The sequence below is a fragment of the Nothobranchius furzeri genome, chromosome 14 (genome assembly GCF_043380555.1).
Source record: "Nothobranchius furzeri strain GRZ-AD chromosome 14, NfurGRZ-RIMD1, whole genome shotgun sequence".
Lineage (NCBI taxonomy): Eukaryota > Metazoa > Chordata > Actinopteri > Cyprinodontiformes > Nothobranchiidae > Nothobranchius > Nothobranchius furzeri.
Window position 1 is genome coordinate 21971800 of NC_091754.1, and position 26401 is coordinate 21998200.

At 41.9% G+C, this 26401-nt stretch overlaps 1 protein-coding gene across 16 annotated transcripts in view; it reads right to left on the reverse strand.

The window, feature by feature from the left end:
* Positions 1 to 26401, reverse strand: part of LOC107389974 (dedicator of cytokinesis protein 9) — a 101084-nt gene that overhangs the window by 24073 nt on the left and 50610 nt on the right. For all 16 annotated transcript variants that reach the window (XM_054746895.2, XM_054746898.2, XM_015966430.3 and 13 more), the window contains exons 5-27: positions 26321 to 26390; positions 18434 to 18529; positions 17955 to 18089; positions 15186 to 15360; positions 12305 to 12357; positions 10903 to 10977; positions 10670 to 10810; positions 7698 to 7910; positions 7507 to 7629; positions 7149 to 7231; positions 5683 to 5805; positions 5424 to 5503; positions 5145 to 5332; positions 4996 to 5061; positions 4819 to 4911; positions 4624 to 4747; positions 4431 to 4549; positions 4204 to 4290; positions 1747 to 1836; positions 814 to 929; positions 619 to 688; positions 398 to 523; positions 226 to 297 (exon numbers count right to left, since the gene is read on the reverse strand). In XM_054746895.2, the coding sequence (XP_054602870.1) occupies positions 226 to 297; positions 398 to 523; positions 619 to 688; positions 814 to 929; positions 1747 to 1836; positions 4204 to 4290; positions 4431 to 4549; positions 4624 to 4747; positions 4819 to 4911; positions 4996 to 5061; positions 5145 to 5332; positions 5424 to 5503; positions 5683 to 5805; positions 7149 to 7231; positions 7507 to 7629; positions 7698 to 7910; positions 10670 to 10810; positions 10903 to 10977; positions 12305 to 12357; positions 15186 to 15360; positions 17955 to 18089; positions 18434 to 18529; positions 26321 to 26390 (2518 nt within the window). The remainder of the gene's footprint in view (positions 1 to 225; positions 298 to 397; positions 524 to 618; positions 689 to 813; positions 930 to 1746; positions 1837 to 4203; positions 4291 to 4430; positions 4550 to 4623; positions 4748 to 4818; positions 4912 to 4995; positions 5062 to 5144; positions 5333 to 5423; positions 5504 to 5682; positions 5806 to 7148; positions 7232 to 7506; positions 7630 to 7697; positions 7911 to 10669; positions 10811 to 10902; positions 10978 to 12304; positions 12358 to 15185; positions 15361 to 17954; positions 18090 to 18433; positions 18530 to 26320; positions 26391 to 26401) is intronic.

Sequence of the window (26401 nt, forward strand, 5' to 3'; positions counted from 1 at the left end):
TTACAACATTACTAAAGGACAAAAAAACAGGTGGGAGATGGCACAGACTGTTTAGTATGCTAAAGTAGACAGCCCAAGCTGACTTTATTCAACGACTAAGTAAATATAATTCTAATTCTAACACCTCTTTAGGGATTGCTTTTGCCTACAAGACTTAGCATGTTGTAGCAAAGAAAACAGGATGAAAGAGGTCTCAGTATAGCAGGAGTGTTGCAGCAAACTCACCCTCACTTTGCAGCTTTCAATCAAGTACTGAGCCATGGACTTGACTAAGGCTTCAAAGAAATACCAGGAGTACTGCAGGGCAGAAACATGCATCACAAAACTATAGAGCAAGCCTTTTGTTGAATATATTTACACAATGTGTAATCTTTTGTAAAAGGAAAACAAATGTTACTTTGAGCAGCTTGTTACTCGTCAGGAAGTCAGTGGACGGTTTCAGGATGGCAGTCATGGCTTTTGCCAACTCTTCATGTATTGTTCGAGTAGTTGAGGATGTGTATGGTTCAGTCTTAAATACAAACTGTCGTTTAAAAACAGATATGTCAGTTCTCTGGCACAAAAAAAAACAAATACAATTTTGGTGAAACATAAAAACACGAGGAATGTGGATTTCACCTTCACGTAAGAGCGAAGGTAGTGTTCCAAACCTTCCTCGTGGCACTGGGCGACGATGTGAATCATGACTCTAATGGAGGAAAATGTAAGAAGAGCTTTTTTTTTCTGCAAACAAATTCTGCCCAGTTACAAAAATAATCATGAACTCATGGGATTGCATGAATCGTCAGGTGTTCACCCTTCAAAAAGTCACACCTGGTCACATTTACTGCTACATCCTCTTGTGTGTTACTGGTCAGGACCCTGAACAGCTGATTGAGTATGGTTGGTAGGAACTTGATCATCACATGACCCTCCATGGCATGCAGACTCTGAGTAGAAGAACAAAGAATCAAATCAAATCAAGTTAAATTAGACGAGTACTAAAATGCATAAGAATAATCAGAGAAAAATGTATTAATAATAAGTGAAAAACAGTAAAATACACTCCAACAAGTGGAAATGTGAAGTTTAGGTACCAGATTGTACACAGGAAGCTACCACAAGCCTTCCAAGTCATTAAGAGAGCCTCCACCTTCCACTGCTGACCTCTGGCTATTGTTCACTGCTGTGTTTACACTGAAACCCACTGGACCAGATGTTGCTTTCAGCAATAAACCGAGGCTATCGTGAGCTGATAGTGAGCAGTAGAGAAAAATGCAAGACCCAAAGCTATAAAAGTAGAGAAATATCTATGCAGCCCAGCTATAGACCTGTGCAAATTTACAGGCATTAACTTGACCTCTGAAATTAAATAAATTCAAAGTGGAAAGTAAAGAAAAATAAAATAAAGTTTACATTATAAGTATGTGCAGCTGGCTAGAGAAAAAGCAGTGCAAATAACATATCCATTCCATCTGTTTCAAGGCAAGTCTGGTTTGGCAGATTGTGGTTTTATGGTGCAACTATCAATGAAAAAAATGTCACACCTTACTTTTTCAGATGTGGTTATAGCCTAATTTTATTCCCAATAATCCTTTTTTGCATCCAGATAGGATATTCAGTTGCAAAAATAAGTCCTGAAATCGGTGTATCAACATTTTATGGGTTGATGAGACCAAATTCAGCATTTAAAGTTTATTTTATGCATTATTACCAGTAATGTTTGTCTCCAAACTTTAAAATTATTCTTTTGTTGAAGCGCTTTACCTTCAGGTATTTGACCAGCTCTCCTCCTGACACCTGGCCTGCTGATGCAGTGCTCTGACAGTGATGGAAGAAATTGTGCAAATGTTGATCCTGAAATACAAAGAAAAGTTAATATTGTGCTGCAGATGGGAAAGATACCGTAAATCCTCTAATACAGGCCGGCATTCCATTAAAGGCCGGGTCTCCAATTTTGGCCGGTGTCGGAGTCAGCAGAGGTAAATAATGGCCGGTCTCTTATTGTGGCCAGGTGGAATGTGGTAACAAGCGAGTATGAGAGTCCCAGCGGCAAGATTATAGTCCCCAAATCAACCAGCAGGTGGCAATAGAGGTTCACACAGACCTTTATTAGGCTTTTTCTTCAATGCTTTGTAACGCTACAGACACGATCCTCTATCACGCTCCTACCACACAGAGTCATGGTGTCAGTTAACCATGCTAATTCAACCCGCTCCACAGAACACACATCACCTTCCCTGTGGCTTACATAACACTCACACAACACTCAAATCAACACATAGGAACTAGCAGAACGATAGGAAACACATATAACACAATACCCAGAATGCACCTGGCTTACAACCCCAGCCAGGTCATTACACTATCAAGTTCAAAGAGAACGTGCTGATTATGCTGCAGAACACTCTGGAGAGCAGCAGTAGGGGGTGTATGAACTAGTCAACTATAGTGACTTTTTATGCCTGTCGTCGACTAGTCGCTGTCACGTGATAATGACCGGCAAGATGCAGCCCTCGGAAAAGACAGCAGCCTGCTGTCAGCAGGTGACAAGCTCCTGCGCTCGGGGGGTGGGTGGGGTGGGGTGGGGGGTGGGGGGGGGCAACGCGCTGTGCCAGACCGTAGGTACTGACACGCGATCGTTCATGTTAGTTCATTTCCTTTAATGTTTTCTGTCTTTTATTTGTGCCTGATGCGTTTCGCTGCATGCTGTGGAGCGGGGCGCTGCGCGCATCACCTTGTCCTCCGACGCACTGATCACTGATACGGCTGCCAAACAGCGAGCGCTCCGCTGTTTTTGCGGTCGGTAGATCTTTTAGAACTGCAGTTCAAAGGTAACTCATAAGGTGAATATATATGAACCCAGGTAGCAGTTTTTCTTTAGGATTGAGAGGAGATGCAGGAAGATAATAAACAGACAGGACAGAAAAATAGTCAAATAAAAACAAGTTAGTTTTTGTACCTGGTGGTTGCAACAAACAGACACCATTGAAGGTAATCAGAAGTGAGGAACAGAAAATGAAATAATTATTTTAATGTTTAGAGCAGCAGGAACTCCGAGAGGCTGCAGGCGCATCAGTGAGTTTGCGGCCGCTGCGCAGGGGGAGGGGGGAGAGGGCTGAAGCAGGGGGAGGGGGGAGATGGCTGAAGCAGAAACTACCGTTGTTAAAAGAAATGTGTTTAACTTTGAAAATGTGGGCGCAATTTTAATTGTCAAAAACTCCAGTGAACCATTAGTTCATTTTGCTCAAATAGAAATAGAGGCCTGCCTCTAATACTGGCCCTCCTTCCAATAAAGGCCTGGAGCTTGATGAGCTTGAGTCAAATACAGGCCCGGGCCTGTATTAGAGGATTTACGGTAATAACGTTGCGGAGATGATATGAAACAGATTTTGGTTTTGGACCCCACAAAAATACAAATAAAATAATGTTCAACAAGAAAATTCAAAATGAAAAAAAATTTTGCTGGGATGAGAATCAGCTCTTCTAAATCCGAGACCATGGTCTTGAGTCGGAAAAGGGTAGAATGCCTCCTCCGGGTCAGGGATGAGGCCCTTCCCCAAACTGAGGAGTTTAAGTATCTCGGGGTCCTGTTCATGAGTGAGGGAAAGATGGCGTGAGGTTGATAGGCAGATTGGTGCTGCGTCTGCAGCGGCACGGGCATTGTACCGATCTGTTGTGGTGAAGACAGATTTGAGCTGGAAAACGAAGCTTTCGATTTACCGGTCGATCTACGTTCTTACCCTCACCTACGGTCACAAACTTTGGGTAGTGATCCAAAGAATGACATCGCGGATACAAGTGCCTGAAGTTAGTTTTTTCCGCTGGGTGGCTGGGCTCTCCCTTAGAGATGGGATGAGAGAAGTGGAGGGGCTCGGAGTAGACCCGCTGCTCCTCCACATCGAGAGGAGCCAGTTGAGGTGGCTTGGGTATCTGGCTAGGGTGCCTCCTAAATGCCTGCTAAACACCTCTCAGGTGAGGTTTTCTGGGCATTTCTAACTGGGAGGAGACCCAAGGCAAGATGCAGGACACGCCGGAGGGACTATGTTTCTCATCTGGTCAGGAGACACCTTGGGAGTCCCTCGGAGGAGCTGGCCCAAGTGGCTGGGGAGAGGCAAGCCTGGGCCTCTCTGCTTCGGCTGCTGCCCCATGACCCAACCCTGGATAAGCGAATAAAAATAGATGGATGGATGGATGGAAAAAGAGATTTGGTTTTGGACCAACCTGAGTGTACACAGTGGACACTAGGTGAGTGGACACCTTAAATAATGGTTTTCCTCCATCGACCCATTTGACTTCAGGAACCAAATGCTGCAACATGACAAAATAAAACAACACTTGTTATTTTGAAAGTACTGACACAGAAATAATGTATTATCCAATAATAAAGTGTTGAACTATGTGGAGATGAAGTAAAACTAATGAATTAAACAGCAGGAGGATGGCTCCACCTTGCTGGCTCCCTCCTGACAGCTCAGGTATCCAGTGGGCAGGTTTGAAGCCACGGGGACGTGACTCTCGTTCATGATCACACGCCCGTCTTTCAGCAATGGGAGCCAGGCGTAACCAACTGGGAGCAGAAAACAGAGTTATTCTCATGTCAATGAGTTGATTTGATTTGAGGATTAAAAGCCATTTTTGTACCTTGCGTCTCCACCATGTCTCTCTTCTTGGTGCTGGCCTTGCTGTTGCTCTCACAGCTCACGTGATAGAAGGTGAAGAGCAGGTGATGCTTCTCGTGGAGCTGTGTCGGCAACTCAATCTTAAACTAAATCATAAAAGCACGAGTAGTTTAGCAACAAAGACACATTAGATGAATCTTCCAAGTATTTATCGTACTTCATCGTAGAATTCGGGGTTGTGCTGGTGATGTAACACTGAGGTAAAGGCAGTTTTGGTAAACAAGGGTCCTCCAGGTCGCCCGTAGATGCACTGAAGAACAACAAACAAACAAAAAGGCATAAAATTCTGTGTGTGATGACAGAAAATTCTCTGAAGATTTCCTGGATAATTTACCTTAAGGGAAACAGCCTCTTCGTCATCTGAGTCCTTGAACTCAACACAGACAGCTAGATTTCTAGCCTGAGGATGAATAAAAAGGGAGCAAAGTCTCAAAGTCCTTAAATGCATCAGCAAAAACTCTGCACGGTAAGTGATGGCGTTACCTTTGCAAACGACTTCTGGCCATCGTATTTCAAGTGCTTGGGGTAAACGTAGAGGTGATTGTTGTAAATGGTAAAAGGCTGAGAACATTTGGCGATGCACGGCACAAACTCTTCCACTTCGAAAAAGATGTTGCTCCTCTCGTTGACATCAAACTGCTTCACGGGGATGTAGGAGGAGGTGACACAATCTGCATAAAGAAACAGAAGAGAGAACACATAAAGAGCCCACACACAACTGGATCAGTCCAGATCTGAGCGGGAGCGGATTTCTTCTCTTACTCGTCAAGTCGGGGGCGACGCTGTCGATGGTGACATCAAGGTTTCCTAAAATTACGGGCAGCTTGGCCATCTTCTCTGGTCTGGGAAAATCAGATTCAGCTCAATTAAATTTAACAAAAACTAAATTAGAAACAGGCTGGTAGTTTAAAAATTCAACCAGGGGTAAATGAGTGCTTAAACAGATGTTTCCCCAGACATTTTCCATCCTGAACATCTGCAGCACAACTTGGCGTTTTCGCAGCATTAAGGCATTACTAACTTTCTGAAATCAGCCAGGAGTTTGAGCATGTCTTCGTTGGACAGTTTGTTGCTGTCCTGTCTGTACAGCGCTGAGAAGCGAGCACATTTGTCAAGAGTTCCTGAAGCGTCTTTGAACAAAGATCTGCCAAAAAAAGCAACACAGAATAAATAAAGTTTTTATATAGTTTTCAAAAAGATTAAAACACTGTATTTTTGATCCATTCTAACATGTCAATGTCACTAATACTGCAAAAGCTCCTCATAGACGACTACATATAAAGTACATTATTAAATTAGATGAAAACGGATAGATTACAGATAGACTTTCATGACTAGGACAACAGATGATCAAAACTACTTAGACAGCGTTATTTAAAAATAACAGAAATGCAAACTTTTAATGTATTTGAATAATATTAACAATGTCTTAATACTGATAATAGTTGCTAATAGTTCCAAATGTTATTCAAACAATTCTTTAAAAGAAGATGATGGAGAAAAAAAGGAGAAGATGATGAAGAAAAAAAAGGAGAAGATGATGAAGAAGAGTTTTTATAGTGCCTTTGAAGACAAATAAGACAAGCACAATAAAGCACATTAAAACATAAAATCTTTAAATCTGCTCCCGCTCAGACCAGACTGATCAGATGCGTAAAGATGGTAGGAAATTCCTTTTTAATGAGCTCAGGATGTGCTGGAGAGGGAGCAGTGGCCCCAGCACAGAACCTTGTGGGACTCCATGGAAGTGGGAGGTGTAGGACTGAAACTCCAAATGGCCACAGTTATATTACACGCTGGGTTTTAGGTGGGGTAGACCACTACATCAGTCGACAGATATATCAGGGCTGATATTTACTGCTTTTTATACATCGGTATCAGCCAATATTTGTCCTTCGTAAAACCGATTTAAAGTCAGGCACATCCTCAGGCAGCCCGGTGCTGTTGCAGAATATCATTAAGATGTATAATAAATACTCTAAAGTAACTTTATTTAAGTGTCTAACTTTAATACTGAGCATTACACACAGTTAAGATTTAACAGTTAGTTAAATTCAGACTTAGAAAACTGATTCAGCTTCATAAACTTTGTGCATCGACTAATGTTATTAGTGACACTTTATAATGAAAATAAAGTGTAAAATATCTAGATATGGATAGCGGCCATGTAAATCAGCCCATAAAAATCAGCAGCACATGTTGGCCATTGGCTGACTATGACGCCAACATATTGGCAATAGAAAAACCAACATCGGTCAACCTCCAGTTACAGCTGCAAATAAAAAAAAAAATAAAAAAAGATTTGTCATGATTGATTGATTAGTCTTTATTTCAAGTATGTTAAAGAAAAATGCAATTATTTATTGTTGACGTGTACTTTTGTCTTCAGTTCTGATGCAGCTTGTGATTTTTCATCATCATTGAAAGCTAAAATGAAACCAGACAGAACTTACAGTTAAATTTAATTATACAGAGGAGATAAATTACCTTGCAGCCCAGGCAAAGGGCATCCTGTACTGACCCAATCGATTACATGCCAGTTTGGCATTTTTCAGAACCTTCTGTGCCATCTAGTGGAAAACAGAAACACACACACATACACACACCAGCCTTGTTATTGTTCTGGGGAAATATTTAGTGTGCTGCCAATCCCAACACAGGTACACACTCAAGTGAAAATAATCCCGCTCCTAAGAGAAACACAATAACCCACCACACACCCTTCGGGGAGCAGATCTATATGTGCAGCCAAAGTCAGCACTGCTGTTGTTTTGGATTATTGTTGTATATTTTTGAGTGAGGAGATTTTTATGTGAGGGGGATTGTTGCTGAGGATAATCTCTACCTTCGTGGAGTCTGAACTCTTCATGTACGGCTCGGCGCAGTGGTTGATTCCTCCTTGGAGCACCTTCTCAATGCGAGCCACCAGGAAGATGTCAGGGTGGGGACACGTCACTGAGAACACTCCCTGTATTTGGAACCAAAATGTTAATCTGAGCAGCAATGTTTACAACGCGTTGCTGTTTTTGTCTTCACCTGTCTGGGGTACTGCAGGGCTGCCTCCGACACCTCGTGAATAAACCGCTGGCCAGCGGGACGGCCGTCGGCCCCTCCGTTCATGTGCTGGCTGGTGTTACTAGGTACCATGCCTCTGACAGATGGGTGGTTCAAGTCTACTTGGAAGTCTGAGGAGATTTTTCTGCCATTTTGGATGTCAAACAGCGACAAGGTGACATAGAATGGCTCCACCTGGAGAACAAAACAATTCTAACTTAGAGTGACACCAGGACACTTAATTATGACTTTTATACATTCAGTTAATAGAAAAGAGGACACCATAGAGAAATGCAATGTTCATTACATAGAATTTAAGCTTGTACTATCATCACAACTATATCCAGGATGTAGATGACATAACAATATGTATTACATTTTTTCCCTAGAGATTTTTATTTATTTATTTATTTAGGAAGAGGGGCAATACATATTAATGAACATTTCAATAAATGTAAATATGCCAGATTATAGCCTTGGGCTAATTTCCATCTGCAGACCCTCCGGCAGGTTGATGTTAGACACAAAGTAGTGTAAACATACAGAGATAGTATTTACAAGTCATGTGACAGAGACAAAAACAGTCATCCCATTATACTAACACAAACAAATGTCAAAGAAAGATGTTTGATATTGGCTTTATTTTTTTCACCAATTTACTGACATAGTCAAACTCTTTAATTCCAATACCGATATGAACCAGTAAGAATATATGCCGGGTCGCCCTTATGAAAAAGGAAAACTAATTTTAGAGAACTGACATCAATCACATATCTCCTATCCTGCATACCTGACATTTAAACATTACCTGTGCTAAATATTACTACTTTAATTTAAGTTGGGTCAGTTGGGGCAAACAAAGACAAAAAACTCAAAAATTAAACCTCAGATCTGTAATATTTTGGCATTTTGAGTGAGACGATAAGAAGCTGAAGAGTTTGATGCATAAAGTGTGCGTTGTATGTAAATGTTGTCATCAAAAGAGTAAAAAAACCCAATAATTATAATTTCTATTATTTTTGTCATGCCAATATTGGCCAATTATATCAGACAGCCCTAGTTTTACACTTTTAAGCCTTCAACAACAAATGCATTGTTTTACATGCAATTTGTTGTACCTCTACCTCTTTAACTGGATTAGCACATTCATCAAAAACAACAGTTTCAAATCCTGCTTGTATCTTCTGCCATCTTGTGAAATGTTAAAAGTACTGCAGGTGGCAAAAACAAATTTTATTGAATTATTTTATTGTTAAATTTAGTCGGATATGAAAGGTTGGCCAGCCTTGTTAATCCTCATGCTTTGCCTGTATAAATCATTGGTTGATACGATAAGAAATTTCAGTTAAATACATCATATAGGAGACACACACAGTGATATTTGGGAAGTGAGACGAAGTTTATAGGATTTACTCAATAACAAAAATAGGCAGGTGCATAAATTTAGGCACCACAAAAAAGAAATGAACTCCGTATTTAGAAGATCCTCCTATAGCTTCCAATGAGAGTCTGGATTCTGATAGAAGGTGTTTTGGACCGTTTCTGAGCATGGACAGCTCTCTTCAACTCACTCCACAGATTTTCAATAATATTCAGGTATGGGGACTGGGATGGCCATTCCAGAATGTTCTACTTGTTCCTCTGCATGAATGCCTTAGATGTTGAGCAGTGTTTAGGGTCGTTGTCTTGTTGAAAGAACCAGCCCCGGTGCAGCTTCAGTTTGTCACTGATTCCTGGACATTGGTCTCCAGAATCTGAGTGGAATCCATGCATCCCTCAACTTCAACAAGATTCCCAGTCCCTGCACTGGCCACACAGCCCCACAGCACAATGGAACCACCACCATATTTTACTGTAGGTAGCAGGTGTTTTTCTAGGAATGTTGTGTTCTTTTTCCTCCATGCCCCTCGTGATGCCCAAGTTAGTTGCATCAGTCCACATCACCTTGTTACAAAATGAAGCTGGCTTGTCCAAATGAGCCTCAAGCAGCTGTTAGTGTTGTGGGTGGAGAAAAGGCTTCCTCTGCATCACTCTCACGTGCAGCATCTCCTTGTGTAAAGTGCGCTGAAGAGTTGAACGATGCACGGTGACTCCATCTGCAGCAAGATGGTGTTGTAGGTCTTTGGTGCTGGTCTGTGGGTTGACACTGACTCTTCTCACCATTCACTTCTGCTTATCTGAGATTTTTCTTGTTCTGCCACATTGAGCCTAAACTTGAACTGTGCCTGTGGTCATCCATTTCCTCGATATGTTCTTAACAGAGACAGCTGTAATCTCTGAGACAGCTTTCCGTATCCTTCCCCTGAACCATGATGGTGAACAATCTTTGTTCTCAGTCCATGTGGGAGTTGTTTTGAGACCTCCATGTTGCTACTCTTCAGAGAACATTCAAAGAGGAGGGAACCTTATAATGTTTTTAATTTTAAAAGGTAACCAATGATAGTTTATTAAGACATTTTGCTCCGTATTAAAATTAAGAAGATCGCAATGTAAGAGCACTGGTTTAGTAAGTCTGTTTCTGATGCTTGTGAATTTAAGCTGAAGTCTTTTTATCTGACACACACACACACACACACGCACACGCACACGCACACACACACACACACGCACACGCACACGCACACACACACACACACACACACACACACACAGTAACATAAAGATTTATAGGGAAAAAATTAGACAGAGAACTGGTGTCAAAAACAGAAATGAACTTGGATGCAGGATGTTTAACTGGGTCCTACTTATGCAAAGAACTCCTTATTAGAAAGTTATTAGAAGTGACAGCAGACTTCATTACACAGATTGTTTCTGCATCCTGAGTCAGCAGGCGGGTTGCCATGCCAACAGGAGTACCTCAGCATCTCATCCGACCACTGTAACAAACCATCTCCTTCACCTTCAGCCAGGTGATATCTGCTTATTTTAGAAGCTGTTTTCAGAAACAGCCTTACATTTGTCGTCGGCCCTTCCTCGTTCTCGGCGACGCAGCTCTGCAGGTTAAACGAGAGGTCGTTGCAGTTCACCAGAACACGCTTCCCAAACTTCTCCTCGAACTGCTTCACGTCTGGCTCAATTCCTGAGAAGTCAAGTCTCTGAAAACAACACACAGGAAAGGTTTTACATTTAATCTGTAAGAATTACACTGTAAAAAAAACATTTTCTTTTAAATGTTGTCTTTAGTTACTTGAGTGTCTGGATCCAGAGTGAACAGCTTCAGTCTGGTCTCGTTCCTCATCCTGGACTCGATGTCTCTCGTGCTCTATTGTGGAAGAAAGTCACTTATTATATCAAACCGCAAACTGTTGGAACATTTTCACCTTCAGTTGGTTTTATCATTAAGTTCATTTTCTGACATAAGCACCCAACTGGAAGCCAGGGTTCATATTTCACAGATTGCTGAGCAGACATTCTCGGTGGGACTCAAGCTGTGCCAACATTCATCTCACTGGAGCATAATGGTAACAACAACTACGAGTTTTGTCTCCATCAACAGACAAGATGATTTCATACTAACAAGTGGTCTACCAGCATCAGGAGCTTTTGGCCATTTTACTGGTTAAAACTTTAAATTATTGACAAATATATCTTGGTGCAACACGTCAAGAACAGACCTAAATTTATATTGCGTGTTTAACTGTAATAAATGTATAAATCATTCAGTGGCACAGGGCCAAAACAAACGTTTATCAGCTGAAAGCAGTCAGCTGGTAGAGCTCTGGGTCAGAACTAAACAGGGTGAAGATGCTTTTAGCTCCTATAGCTGCATTTCCAGTATAGGAGTTCGGGGAATTTTCTGAGAGGGGGGAAGTAAGCAGGAGATACGCTAGTTCAGCTCTCAGCCATACAATCCCCACACAAAACTGGTGCTGTCAGGGGAAAAAAAAATCACCAGTCCACCTCTGCCCACAAGTCCCGTCCAGCAACTCGAGCAAGCCATTTCAGGTACTCCATTAGTCCCTGAAATGGCCCAGAACGTGGCCCTTTCAGGCCGACCGGTGAAACGGAGACAAGCGGGTACCGCAAAGGTCTGGTGAAATTACTCAGAGGTTCTGATTGTGGAAACAAGCCAAATGCAGCACACAGATGGAATCAGCTTCCTTATTACCTCAAAAGTGCCCCCAAAATCCGATGTTTTTATCTGCCTTTTATTTATTTCTACTGCAGACTCTGCTATAAACCATTTTACCTTGGTCCTTACAGTCCTCAAAAGTGTACAGAACTTTTGCATTTTCTCAGTTTATTATTGTATCTTCCTGTATCATGGTAATGTATTTGTAATTTTTTATTGCTAGCAAATTATTTTAACTAATTTCTGCCAGCCTTTTACCTCGTACTGAATATTTTAAGCTAAATCATGTTTGCTGCATCTCTCAAGGTCCAGCATTTAATTAGCCGTTTTCTCCTTCAGACCAAAGCTCACAAAACACTCAGAAAGGAACAACTATGAGAAGTCGTAATCCAACAAATTAATCAGTGCTAATTGTGTGGTTAATCCTTGAACTTAAATTGAAGCCACATGTTTGTCTCCTTCTTAATCACCACAAACGTGGTTTTGAGTGAATTCACAAGTGTCAAACCAGACCTACCTGAAAGCTGTCAAGGCTGCCAGAAGAACCATCTGACTTCCCAAGATCATCATCTGTTTAGAAAACCACGAGTCACAATGGATGCAGAAAATCCCACAAGTTTCTATAAACCCCCCTTCACCGTGTTGAGACAGTAAACAGTAACTCAACTATGCAGGAATCAGTAAAGATTCAGACAGAGATACTAGGAGGTCTTATTTTAGGAAAGCTCTCAGATATTTTTAAGCTGGGTGCTTTTTGTTCCACTCATAAGGAGGATAATTAATAAAAGCTGAAGAGTTAAAACGATTACTGGAGCGTTTTACACTGAGGCGATCAGTCTCTCCTCCAAGGCTAAGCCTCCTAAGAGACCGGAGGTGAGCATTAAGAGTCTGGGTGGTCGGGTTTTACATCTCCAGCATGTTCAGAGCTGAACGAAGCAGAAAAGAGTTGATGGTGTTAAAACCTAAACTCCATGCACTTTTCCAGGATAAATGACTACATGTAATACCTGGACGTACAAATTTAGTCCAGAGCTTTACAGACAAACTGATCATTAAACATTTTCATGCATAATAAAATGACAATTAAGTTACCTAATGGTTTGAAAAGTGTTTTTTCTAAAGATAATATGAGTAATTATTATAAGATAAACAGGTAATACTTTAATATAAAGGCCCCTGTGTTAACATTACTTAGCACATTATTAAGCATTAATAAACTATTCAACTATTCAATTAATCATTAACATCTGCTTAACTATATTACGTAATGTAAGCACACACCCACTGCCCTTTGCCCTACCTTAAGGACACTTAATAGTTAACAATAACAGTGACGTTAATAAAGAGACCCTCTGTTTATTAATGCTTAATAATGCACTTAGTAACTTTTTTTTTACCGTGTCCTGTCTGGCTGTGAAGCAAACAGAATTAATGTCTAAATGCTGGTGACAAGCCTTACAGATTAACCCTCAGGTGGAACATCAAAGCGTCTGCTTTTAATGTCACGCCTGATACTTAAAACTTTACTGTTGTTGTTTTTTGAATGCTAGTAATTCCAACTGGACACGGAGACAGGTGAAAGAGAAAGGGGGGGGGGAGGGGGATGGGGGCCCCCACAAAAATTAACAATCAATGATGAACAATAGTTTGCTTCTAGACCTGCAGAATGAGAGAGAGAAAAAAGGGACGCACAGCAATACAACAGGAGCAAGCTATCACTGCGTCAACCTGATGAGGAAATATAAAATCAACATTATTTTACTGAACAATCACAATAATGAATCACAGTGCATTAAGTGCCAACCACAGCCGACATGTGTTGACCATGCCCAAGTCCATATTTATGAGAGCACCATGTGAGCACCTGTGTGCGTACCTGCGCTCCTATATGTAAGGTTTCTCTATAGGAGCGTCCAATGGAGAGTGTGAGGGGCCACAGATCTGTCCCCCAAAGATGCGTAGGAGATGGAAGGAGCTCCAAGTCTCAGAGATTCAGGAGCTGCCCCAGAGCGCAGGGAACCCAGGGAGACGGCGACCAGAAAAGCCCCTGCCCCCCTCGAGAGGCACAGAGGATTGCCCTGGGGGCCACAACCAGAAGCCGGCAGAGTCTCAGGGATATCAGCGGCAAGCCCACAGGCCCGCCCGTAGCCTCCCACCCCTAAGCCGGCCGAGCCCGGAACCCAGCGACCCGGGACCCAGGGGCGACCACCCCCGCTGGGGAACCAACAGAGCCCAGGGACCCAGATCCCACCAGGCAGCCACCGGGATTAATCAAGCAGATGCTAAAAATCTTAAACCTCCTGACCCGGGAGCCGCAAACACTCAGGCAGACCAAGGCACCACACTCCACACGAAGTGTGACAGGGGGAGGGGAGGCGAAGATGTATAGCAGCAAAAGAAGTCCCAGGAGAGGTGAGGAGTCAAAGGCCCCACCTGACATAAACAGTAATACACAGACACAGTCACACACTCCCTCCCTCATGCTCACACATGCACATACAGCCTAAGACTCACAAAAATGTACGCCAGACACCCACTCATACTCCCCATACACACCCTATTCACTGTGGTCCCGGTACTGTTGCACAAAAGACAAGCCAACCCCTGTACATCCCTGAGTTTTGAAGAAATTCTCCGCCAAAACAACAGAGGGCGCGTTCTTATGCAGGTGTGCATACTCTTGTAGTGACGTGTCTGCCCTACTACTATTTACTATTTACGACGCAAAAAGATGGACGATGAGCTGGTTCGTTGTTTGGCACCACTCCTACGGCACCAGGGAACACATTCCATGCCGATTTATGCTGCACAGAGCCTTACCGTTGCCCTGCGGGTTTTAGCTTCTGGTGCGCCCCAACAGGCAGTCGGTGCGAGCTATAAAATGGGTTCCGGAAATGACGCTGGGTTGTTTGGCTGACCAATAACAGACATCCAGCATACAACGCTGCCGTCGGATGTTTAGAAAATAGAGCTCGACTCCATCCGACGTTTCATCACTATCCAACACTGTTGGATCGCCCATACGACGTTGCATCATGGCGATCCAACAGATCCGACATGCTGGAGCAGTGTCAGTATGAATCAAAAGGATCCCTCTGTTTATTAATGCTTAATAATGCACTAAGAAACATTAATAAAGGCACTCTTTGTTTATTAATGCTTAATGCACTTAGCAACATTAATAAAGGGACCCTTTGTTTATTAATGCTTAATAATGCACTAAGTAACATTAATCAAGAGACCCTTGTATTGTAAAGTGTTAACAATAAACAAAACAGAATATAAACATTTGTAGATTTTCTAAGATATTAACCTGAAATAATTACTCAGTTAAACAGATTATTTGGTACCAATCTGCTGAAAAATAATAAAATACACACAAACAAACAAATGCACACCATCATGAGCGTCCCCGTTTCTCTTCTCCTGCATTGCAATCTCAAAGCTGCTATGCAGGATCTTGTTGAGTGTGTTGATCCAGTCGTCCATCTCTGATTCGCTGTCGGAAGCCAGCAGGTAGGTGCTCTTATCCTGCATCTTCAGCTCAAACGCAAACCGCCGAACTTTGTTATTCTGCAAAAACACGACATGGAGGAAACAAGAGAAAGTGTTTTTCTTTAAAGACTAAGTCACCACCTGACCAGAAAAGACAGAAAGAACTTTTTGTAACCTAGAAAAAGGAATTGGCTTGGATCGGATTCAGAAAGACTCAACAGTTTTTTAAAAATATTTTAAAACTAAATATCCAACTCTAAACAACACAGGGCAAAAGGAATGTTTATTTCCTGCCTTAAATTAAACGTTTAACAACTGTCTATTTGAAACACAGGAGACATTTGGTTTTACGCTTTCAGTATCCTATAAATACAAAACATAAGCAGCAAAAGTACATTTGAGCAGAGTTGCTTTTGGAGAAATGTGAGCAGCAGATTTCATTTAGCATTAAATACAAACAAACAGCAATGAAACAAGTTTGGGAGGAACAGTGTAACTTTTGTGTGGCTGCAGCAGGAACTTTGTGTGCAGAAGATGAGGAGTATCAACGATAAAGCATGACCTCAATAAGCCGTAAAAAATGATGTCACCGCCCATTTGAGATTTTTCTAATGTTCCTCTGTTTTAGCTCAATCCAAACAAGTCCAGGCTGAATCAGCTGCAGTTTACCTGTAATACAGCAACTCTACAGAAATCTTTGTAAAGTAGAGTTAAGCATCTAGAAGGTAATACAGCTGCATGAGTCCATTTTGCATTTATCTTGGCATCTTTACAGAGTGCAGGAGGCTCAGTATGAAGTCACCTCGCATGCCATTCCAGCTGCAACGTAAACATCTGCAGCACAGCTCATGAAGCAGGAGTTTAGGTCATATTAAGAGCCGCTGTAGAGTGACATAAGTGAGATTTTACAGTTAAGAAACACAATGCGCCTTTCATAAACGAGGCCTGTAAGTCGGACCTTTTTTAATTGAATTAAAATGTGGTGTGTAGGTAAGAATATTAGGGGGAAATCACGTTAAAAGTGCTTGAATATGATAGATAAATGAAAACATATCCATACTGACCCCCATATGATTGGTTCAATGTAAAATCATACAAAACAAAAACAACTTTATATAATATTACACCAAATATGGAACCCAAATGATAAAATGTCAACTAAAAATGTTAAAGAAATAAGATACAAACATTCAAATGTGTAATAAGGAATTCTGTTGGGAAACTTAAATCTCTATCAGTCAATTAATATGAAAGACATTTAATTTTAATTTAATCGGATTAAATAAATAATAAAAAATAAAATATAATTGAATAAAAATGCATTAATTTCAATCATTAAATATATAAAAATAATAAAAATATAACTTAAGAAATATATATGTTTTTTTCATTTTAGAAAGTTGTATTGTTAAAAATTGTATTAAATAAAAAATTATATATATATTTAATTGTTAAAATAAAATCTGAGGGAAGAAAGAAATCCCATTAAAGAATGACAGGTAAAAATATATATATATATATATTGACACTCAAACACTTAAATACAATTTATGTATTGTACAATTTATACACCAACATGCCAGTGTGGTCTGCCTTTTAAAGTCTGATACCTATACTGGTCCCCCCCCCCCCCCCCCCCCCTCATAAAACAAAAATAGAAACTCAATCATTTTAGGTAACGTCACTTATCTCCTATCTTGCATATTATAAACATTATCTGAGCAAAATATTAGAACTACTTCAATTTAAGTATGGCAAATATCCCAAACAAAAAAATCTCAAACTAAACCTCGGATTGGTCGTAATTGACATTCTGAGAGAGAGGAGAAGTATCTGGAAAGTTTGATGTAAGATGTGCATGCATATGTAAAAGTTGTGTCACCGAGAGTAAAAACAACTACTGATCATTTCCAATTTTACATAAAAATGCAAATATTGGCCGATAATTTCAGACATCCCTACTTTTGAGTTAAGTCTACATCATTTAGTTCTACGTATTTCAAAATAGGTCAAATATCTGATTTGGCCAAAAAGATGAGAAATAATCAAACCTAATAGATGGTAGACACCATTAATCACGCTGATAAATGAAACCCTCTTCTCCATAGTGACCTGATCACCCTGATTCATGCTAGCTGACTTCCTCACAGGTAAAAACCAGGTTGCTTCCATCTGTTGAGATGATGGACAGACGGTGGAGCATTTAGTGGTTATAGTTTGCTGATCAGCATATGGTATCGATTCCAAGGCCCCAGGAAAGTGCTCTGAAGTGAAGACCTCAGCGTTCACCTTGCCTCAGTGGCTGAACATCAGCAGAAAAACACGACCTTGAAGGGGAGGAGGCTCAGGTTTCATGGAAGCAAAGACACTTTTCAGCAGCGGTCCACAGCTAAGTGCTACTTGTTTTGACATTTTATTATTGCTCGTGTTTTATCACCATATGATGAGAAACACAGCGACGGAGACAACAATTTCACAGAGGAAGCTGCTTTGTACATATTGTTGGACTGTTCCTGGAAAAACGGCAATTTAATCATCATCAGGGACCGGCTACATCATTAGAGAGCACGGCGCCAGCGTAGACATCCTGTTTGGCAAAACATGTGCAGGGTCATTCGCTTTAACAATCACCGCCTTCGTGGAGGCGATGGCTTAAGCAGATCGGAGCGTACCTGAACCACGCCCATACAGGAATCCAGGAAAATGGTTCCTTTGGGCTCCTTGGAGATCTTCTCATCCTTGTAGAAGTTCAGATTGAACGAACCGTCTCCGAGCTGCGTCAGGTGAAAATACCTCCTCTTGAATGACTAAAACGAAGAAGAGAAAAGATGAATGTGAAGAAATAGCAAACAATTAATTGGTCAGTATTTTCTAGATTGTTATTTTAAAGATAATCAGTAATTAATATACTCAGTATGATTGGTTTATTCCTTATAATAAACATAATTAACTTAACAAAAGAATTCTGCACTTTTAAGCTTCAAAAACCCAAAAATTGTCATAATGATGAAACTAGCATGTTACGATGCGGTTTCCTAGATATGATCAAATCTGGAGATAAAAGAAAAAAAGGAGCATGTGCTCGCCAACTGTACTGCTACAGGCAGGAGCCCAGAAAAGCTTTTAGTGTGTTTTATTCCTGTTATCTCACCCTCATGGTGACGCTGATGGCACTGTTCATGTTCCCTTTGTACAGCCAGCCATGTTTGGAAATCCCACCTTTCTGGGATCCTAAGGAGGCGGTGTCCTTCAGGAGAAATTGGCACAAGATCAGGAAATATCTCAATATTTTTTCCCTTTAGCTTCGGCTTTGTTTCGTTTAGTTCATTCAATCAATCAAATAAAAGTTACATTAAAACAATTCATATTCACAAATAATCATAAATGAAAAGGAGCAGAAAGAAGCAAAAACTTATAATATCTGCCCCTTTTCACATCAAAACATTAGCTGTTCAACTTAAAAGAATTTCGTTCATCTAACCCCCACCCCAACACAAAACAAGTCAATAAGCCTACTTAAGGTCTTATTACTTTATCATGATACGTTTCACTTTTTTTTTTAAATACAGAAAATGATTTAGATTGTTTTATTTCACTGTTGAGTCTATTCCATAAATAGACACCTTTAACTGAGATACATCTTTCCATTATTGCTGTTCGGGATCTTGTTTTTTTTTTTTTTAATCAGTTCCTTTTAGATTATTACTTTTTCAAAATAATTTGTAAAGCCCTGGAAAAAAGATTAGAGAAGGTAACCCCCTTCATAATACACCCTGACCAAACGGGTTTCATCAAGGGTAGACAGTCATCCACTAACTCATGTAGATTACTTAATTTGATAGATTTCTCTTACAGTAGAAACATAGAAACTAGTAAATTATCTCTAGGCAGAAAAGGCTTTTGATAGAGTTAACTGGAGGTTCTTATTTGTAACTTTACATAAGTTTGGGTTTGGAAACTTCTTCATAAACATGCTACAAACATTATACAGTTCACCAACTGCACGTGTCAGGGCGAACAACCAAATATCAGCTAGCTTCTGTCTTCAGAGGGGGACCAGGCAGGGATGCCCACTCTCCCCCTCACTGTTTGCTCTCTTTATTGAACGACTAGCGGCAGCAATTAGGCAAACAACAGGTATTAAAGGGATAAAGTGTGAGAAAATAGAACATAAGATTAGTCTTTATGCAGATGATGTTTTACTTTTTCTCCGGAATTCTCAATCCTCTCTCTCATTCAATAGAACTGATAAACTCTTTTTCAAAAGTTTCAGATTACTCTATAAAATGGTTAAAATCAACAGTTCTACCAATTAATTTCTATTTTGTCAATTTACTTAATACACAATTGGAGTCAGGGAATATCACATACCTGGGAATTAATGTCTCTCCCAAGTTGTCAGATCTAACCAAACTAAACTACATCCCACTTTTAAATAAAGTAGAAGATGATCTTGCAAGATGGAAATCCTTACCGATATCACTCATGGGGAGAGTTGCTACAATTAAAATGATGGTCTTACCCAGAAGAAATTACTTATTTTCAATGATCCCAAACAAACCACCAGCTGACTGGTTTAAATCTCTGGACTCCTCAATTACCAAATTCCTTTGGCAGGATAAACCTCCACGAATTAGCTTAAAAATGCTTCAGAAGACCAAAGACAGAGGAGGACTAGACCTACCCAACTTTTATTATTATTTCTTAGCCAACAGGCTGCAATATATACCAAGATGGTTGCAGGATAACCCACTAGATGAGTCTTGGTTAGATATAGAACAGACACTTTGCAATACGATAGAGCTTTCAGACTTACCATTTATTAGCTCAAGCATAAGAAAACATGAAGGCTTCAAAAGTATTAGTATCAGCACTTCTCTGACAGCATGGTGGGAGTATCTAAAAATGACAGAGTCTTCACTAGTTCCATGCAGATGCACATCTATCTGGCATAATCCTGATATTTTGCAAAATAATGAAATGATGAACCTTCCGGACTGGAAAAATAAAGGAATCCTACACCTGGAACACATATATGAAGGATTGGACTTCATCCCATTTAATAGAATAGTCTCCCAATTTGGAATAGATAAGAATAGCTTTTTAGAATATCACCAAATTAAATCTGTAGTCAAACAAAAATTTAAGCTCAATAAAATAGAATTACAAACACCACCAAGGGTATTAGACTTCTATAATCTCAAACCCCCCAAACTACTGTCTAAAGTATATAAGACACTGTCCAAAATAGGCGATAGAATGGCAATCCCTATTGAAAAATGGGAGGTGGATCTATCAGTCAGCTTTGACCAGAACTTCTGGTCCCAAACTTGTTTAAAAACTTTTAAAATGATCAGACACTCCAATTTACAATTAATTCAGTACAAAATTCTACACAGAGTACACTATATAGGTCATCGGATGTCCAAGATGGGGTTTGTGTCATCTGACACCTGTACACACTGCACAAACAACGTTCCTGACAATTACATTCATGCACTGTGGTCCTGTCCACCTGTCCAGGAATTTTGGGGTAGAATGTGTGAAGACCTGTCAAAGTGTCTGAAATGTCATATCCCAACCACCCCCTCTCTTTGTTTACTGGGAAACCTGGACGATGTCCCGAATGAAACATCTTTGGTTCACGTGGTTCTGACTGCCATATGCATCGCTAAGAAAACTATCCTCTTGAATTGGAAAAATAGAGAAACTCTCTGCATTAACCAGTATAGAAATCTTTTGTTAGATCATATTACACTTGGTTTAGCCTCTGCTTCGACTTCAAATCAATCTCTCTGGGCTCCTTTGATTGGTTCCATCACATAGCGATGATGGGGGATCATTGATATTGTCCTGCAGGATGGTGTGGGTGGGGGGTCTGAGTTTGGAGTATCCGGATGTTCCCTGGAGGTGGGTTCACTGGGGGTGTCTGGGACTGGGGGGCTGTTGCCCCCCACTGGAGGTGCTTGGGTTGCCTCGGGGGGTGGACTACTGGCGGTTGTGAGTGGGGCTCCTTGGAGGTCTTGGCGGCGACCATGGGTCACTGCCTGGCAGCTGCATTGCCCCTGGGCGGGTCTGGGTGGGGGCCTGGGGGCTCAGGGTTTGGGGGTGGCCGGCCCCGAGTGGGGATCTGGGCGGGGCCTTGGGGGTCGGGTCCTGACATGTATGCTGCCGGGAAGAAGGCAGGAACATGCAGCAGTGCCTGGCCCGGGTTCGGGGGCCTCGGGTAGACCTTGGCTCCTCTGTGTCCCATCGCAGGGGAGGGGGAGGTCCAGGAGGGGGAGGACCCAACCTTACCTGGATGTCCCATGTCTTATATATTCTGGAAGTTGTGCAAATGCAGGGATGGGCATAGCTATTCTGCTGGGGTGGGGCTGTGTTGGTGCCCTCGGAATCCATGAGGCTCTGTAATGCTGCTGCTTTGGGCCCTGTCAGGATGGGCTGGGGTCTCCATGCCCTGGGTGGCAATTTGACAACAGAGGTGCCTATTGGGGCCAGTAGGGGAGCTGGCTCCCTGGAGGGCTAAGCCCAACCAGCCATTCCTCCCCATCCCCGCATATTTCTCTCCTCCTGCTCCCTCACATCATCACACAAACATACACATAGGACCTTGGGGGGTGGACAAGTCAGGGAGTGCGGGTATGGACCCCATTTCCGCATTCCTGTGGCAACCTGCCTCTCAAGTTTATTTGCACCTTATACATTTCCACTGACGACATTCCACACAAACACACAATTAGGGCCTTGGGAGTGAGCACATTCAATGGCACTTGGCAGGGGGATTTCTCAGCCTCCTCCTGGGTGCCGGTGCCCACTTCCAATTTTAAACCGCACTTAGACACAGAGGGTTGTGGGTGCAAGTGGGGTGGTGCAGTGGCATCAGCTGGCATAGGCCAGACAATGCCCTCACTGCCCGCTCACCATAGCCATGGAATACACCTCATGAACACACAACACTATATTGGAGCAGGCGGAGGGAGACTAGGGGTCTTAGCACACCTCAGTTGTTGCTTGGCTTCCTGGGGCTGGAGGCTAGGAGGGAGATCTGGCCGTCTGGTTGGGGTCTGGGGTGGTGGGTTGCTGTGCTCAGCGTTGGGCGGGGGAGCCTTTTCATCAGCACCCCAGCAGAAAGGGTCAAACTCTGGTAACTGGTGATGGTTGTACCCAATGTGCAGCAGTACCGGGACCACAGTGAAAAGGGTGTGTATGGGGAGCATGAGTGGGTGTCTGGCATGCATTTTTGTAAGTCTTGGGTTGTATGTGCATGTGTGAGCATGAGGGAGGGAGTGTGTGACTGTGTTTGTGTATGACTGTATATGTCAGGTGGGGCCTTTGACTCCTCCCCTCTCCTGGAACTTCTTTTGATGATATAGATCTTTGTCCCCTTCCCCCTGCCACACATGGTGTGGCGTGTGGTGCCTTGGTCTGCCTGAGTGTTCGTGGCTCCCGGGTCAGGGGGTTCAAGATTTTTTGCGTCTGCCTGAGCAATCCCGGTGGCTGCCTGGTGGGGTCTGGGTCCCTGGGCTCTGCTGGGTCCCCGGCGGGGGTGGTCGCCCCAGGGTCCCGGGTCGCTGGGTCCCGGGCTCGGCCGGCTAGGGGTGGGAGGCTGCGGGCAGGCCTGTGGGCTTGCCGCTGATATCTCCCGGGACTCTGCTGGCTTCTGGTTGTGGCCCCCCGGGGCGATCCTCTGTGCCTCTCGAGGGGGGCGGGGGCCTTTCTGGTTGCAGTCTCCTTGTGTTCTGGGGCAGCGCCTGGATCTCTGGGACTTGGAGCTCCCCCCGTCTCCCACACATCTTTGGGGGGCAGATCTGTGGTCCCTCACACTCTCTATTGGACGCTCCTATAGAGAAACCTTACATAAATAAGCGCGTGTACACACACAGGTGCTCACATGATGCTCTCAAAAGTATGGGCTTGGGCACGTTAAACACAGGTCTTAAGACTATGGTGGGCACTTAATGCACTGTGATTTATTATCGTGTGATTGTTCAGTTAAACAATGTTGATTATATATTTCTTCATCAAGTTGACACAGTGATAGCTTGATCGTGTTGTATTGTTGTTGTGTCCCATTTTTTTGTTCTTTTGCTTTTTTTTCTTGTCTTTATCTGCAGGTCTAGAAGCAGACTCTTGTTCATTATTGTTTATTTTTGTGGAAACTTTTCCCTAAACTGGACTGATCATGAATTTATTTGGACATCTCTGCAGTGGAGCATCAGAATAATAACATAATGACCCTGAGGAAGCTCTGCTGCATAAAGCCTCTTTGATCTTGTGGTTTGAGATGACAGCGACACAAAACGTTGTGCAGAGCTGGCTCAGTCCAAACAAGCAGGCAGAAGAACATAAAACAAACTCTGACTTTAAAACAAAATAAATGTCTCCACCGTCACAACAAAGCTTTGACTCCTAAATCCCGCTCACACTTGATCAAAGATAGCATTGTTGCTCATCATCTGCAAAACCAAACAAGTTAGGGAGGAATAGAAGACGGGGCAGGGTCAAAACATTCAGCTCTGATTCATTTCTCTAATTTAAAGAACTGCTGTTTTCCTTTAATAAAAAGAGTAAACGACCTTTCAAGATGTCCCCTTTTCCTGCAGGGTCAGTTATTATTCTTTTATTTGTCTAAAAAAGAAATAAAATAAAAAAGCGCAAAAAGGGGAATTGTTAAGTTCTGGCCTGACTTTTTACACATGGAGGACTGTGGTGTGAGCTGAACAGCAGCTGTGAACGTTCACAGCTCGTCTAGACAGAATTGTGACCGGAGAGGAAGAGAAGTCACTGGGCTGCAGCCGACAGATCAAGTAAAACCAGAGCTAATGACTGGCCCGAATCAGCAATTAAAAGAAGGTCATTAAAAACTCTTAAAAGGGCACTTTCAGTCCTATGATGGGGTTTAAAACCTGACTGAAATGCCAGTGTGAATGAGATGCACGCTGCTCTCTTCTAGATAAACCAACAACAGCCTTCATTGTCATGAGCCAAGATGGGTGAGTTCACGAATGCTAATTTTTAGTGTGACTTAGATCTGTGTGGATTTCCTAATCCGAGTGTTTACCTGTCTATTTTATACTGGCGGCTAATGCAGGAAATAGGGCAAGACTATTTTCACGTTCAGCCTGCATGTGAAACAGGCTGACCAATCATATTTCAAATAAAAAATAAAAACAGTTTATCAGTGAACTTGCTCTTTAAAAATCTCTGTCCAAAAGGCAGTTTTGAGAAAATGATCAATTAACAAGTTAGAAAAAGAATGTTTCTTGTTTGAAGCTGAGTTGTCGAGATAAAACTATAAGTTTTTAAAGTGCATGAATTGCAAATTCATGACGTTAGCATGTCCTGCTACTGCAAGACGTCGTGCAGTTTGCCTCACTGACATCTTGGACCGTACAGTGTGCACAGTCCTATGAGACAGGTGAAAAACCCACAGTGTGGTCTGGGCTTAAGGCACTTCATGTGGGTTTCCTTCTGCAGGCCTAAAGGTGTAAGGTAGCATCAGATAAATGCGTTTGTATGCAATTGGAGCTGTTTTAAGATGAGACGATCCACTTTGATCCTGGTCTCACTTAGACTTGCCATTAGCGTGTCAATCTTGTCAGACTTTAATTCTATTTCTTCAAACCGAGGTTGTTCAAAGAGCCACAACAGGTGAGATATTTCCTCACTTCTAAATATTTAAATCAAAGTCTACCATATTTATCGGGTAAATAAACAGTTTGCAGACTTTTTGCGGAAAATTTCTAAAGATCTAGCGTGCAAACTACTTCCTGCCTGTAGGAGGAGCTGTTTGACATTTAAGATCAAAGCCGGTTGTAACAGTCTATCTTCTGCAGCAGCGGGGTGAGTTCTACAACAGCTCAGTGTTATTCCCCCCAATAAAAAATCTGAGTGCTTGTCAGGTGATTTATGCCCCCCCTCCTACAAACAGAATCTAAACACAACAAAAACACATTTAATGTTTGCTAGTCTACACCCACGCTGTTTCACATGAATCAGTAGAAGAAAAGAGCCATATGTTGCTTGTAAGGAAAGCCTATTTTAAACAGTGGTAAACCAGAAATAAATGGTATTTACACTTAATTCTATCCATTAAATTCAGCCATTATTACGGACAATTACATTTTTACTTCTCACAGCTAAAATGAAAACAGGACAGGCTAAAGTTCTGGTAAGAACAATAAGCTATTAAGGGGGAATGTGGACTTTTAAGGGTGAAGTTGTTGTGATTTTAGGTGATAACGCCATCACAAAACCAACCCAAACTTGTCTTGGCTGCCGGTTTCTGAGTTGTGTGAAAACTAGCAGAATGTAGTTTTCCCTGTTAGCCAGTCTTAATGAATAATAAAGTAATCTTCCATTCAAGGACATTTTGCTACTTAAAATGTTGAGAAATTTAAAAGAAAATAAAAAATCTTAATTTTCTAAAGATTCAAAATTAAATACAGCAAAATAAGCAGAAAGAGGCAAGAAATCTTTTTTGTTTCATGAATAAGACTTTTTTTCTTGTCTTATTTCTTTCACCAGAAGAGCAGATAGTAATATCCCAGCAGCACAGTTTTTTTTTTGTTTTTGTTGGTTTCCATTTGTCCCAATATTCCTCACAGGTGATCATTTATCCGGCAAGGAGAAGTCTCCTGCCTCCACTCCTAGTCTCCACAGCTGCTTCTCATCTGCTGATCTGAGGAGAGGAGTTAAAAGATCTGCAGAAACTCCGCCCCATTGCCAGGTCGTTTGTTGTAATGGAAAATGAAACCCCTGTGTTATGTGGAAACTGGAAATCTGCACCCTGGGTGCTGGATGATTACCCCTTGCTACCAAACCCAACCAAGAAAGCCTCTAACCTCCCAACTGGACTGAACCCCCCCAGTGGAGCACCTTTAGTTGTTAATTTCCCCTCCCTGATCCTCCCATGGAGCGCCTTTAGTTCATCTCCCTGAATTAGTCTTTGGTCTGAGTCCTTCGTTCCTCAACCTGACACAGACGGGTATAATAAAAAGTTTTAAACAGCTGGATGCAAGAAAAGAAGCAAACTGACCTCATCTTTATCAACGTCCTCGTCCACCTCAAACACGTGAACAGGAAGTTTATCAGGCCTGGGCACTTTGCTGCAAAATAA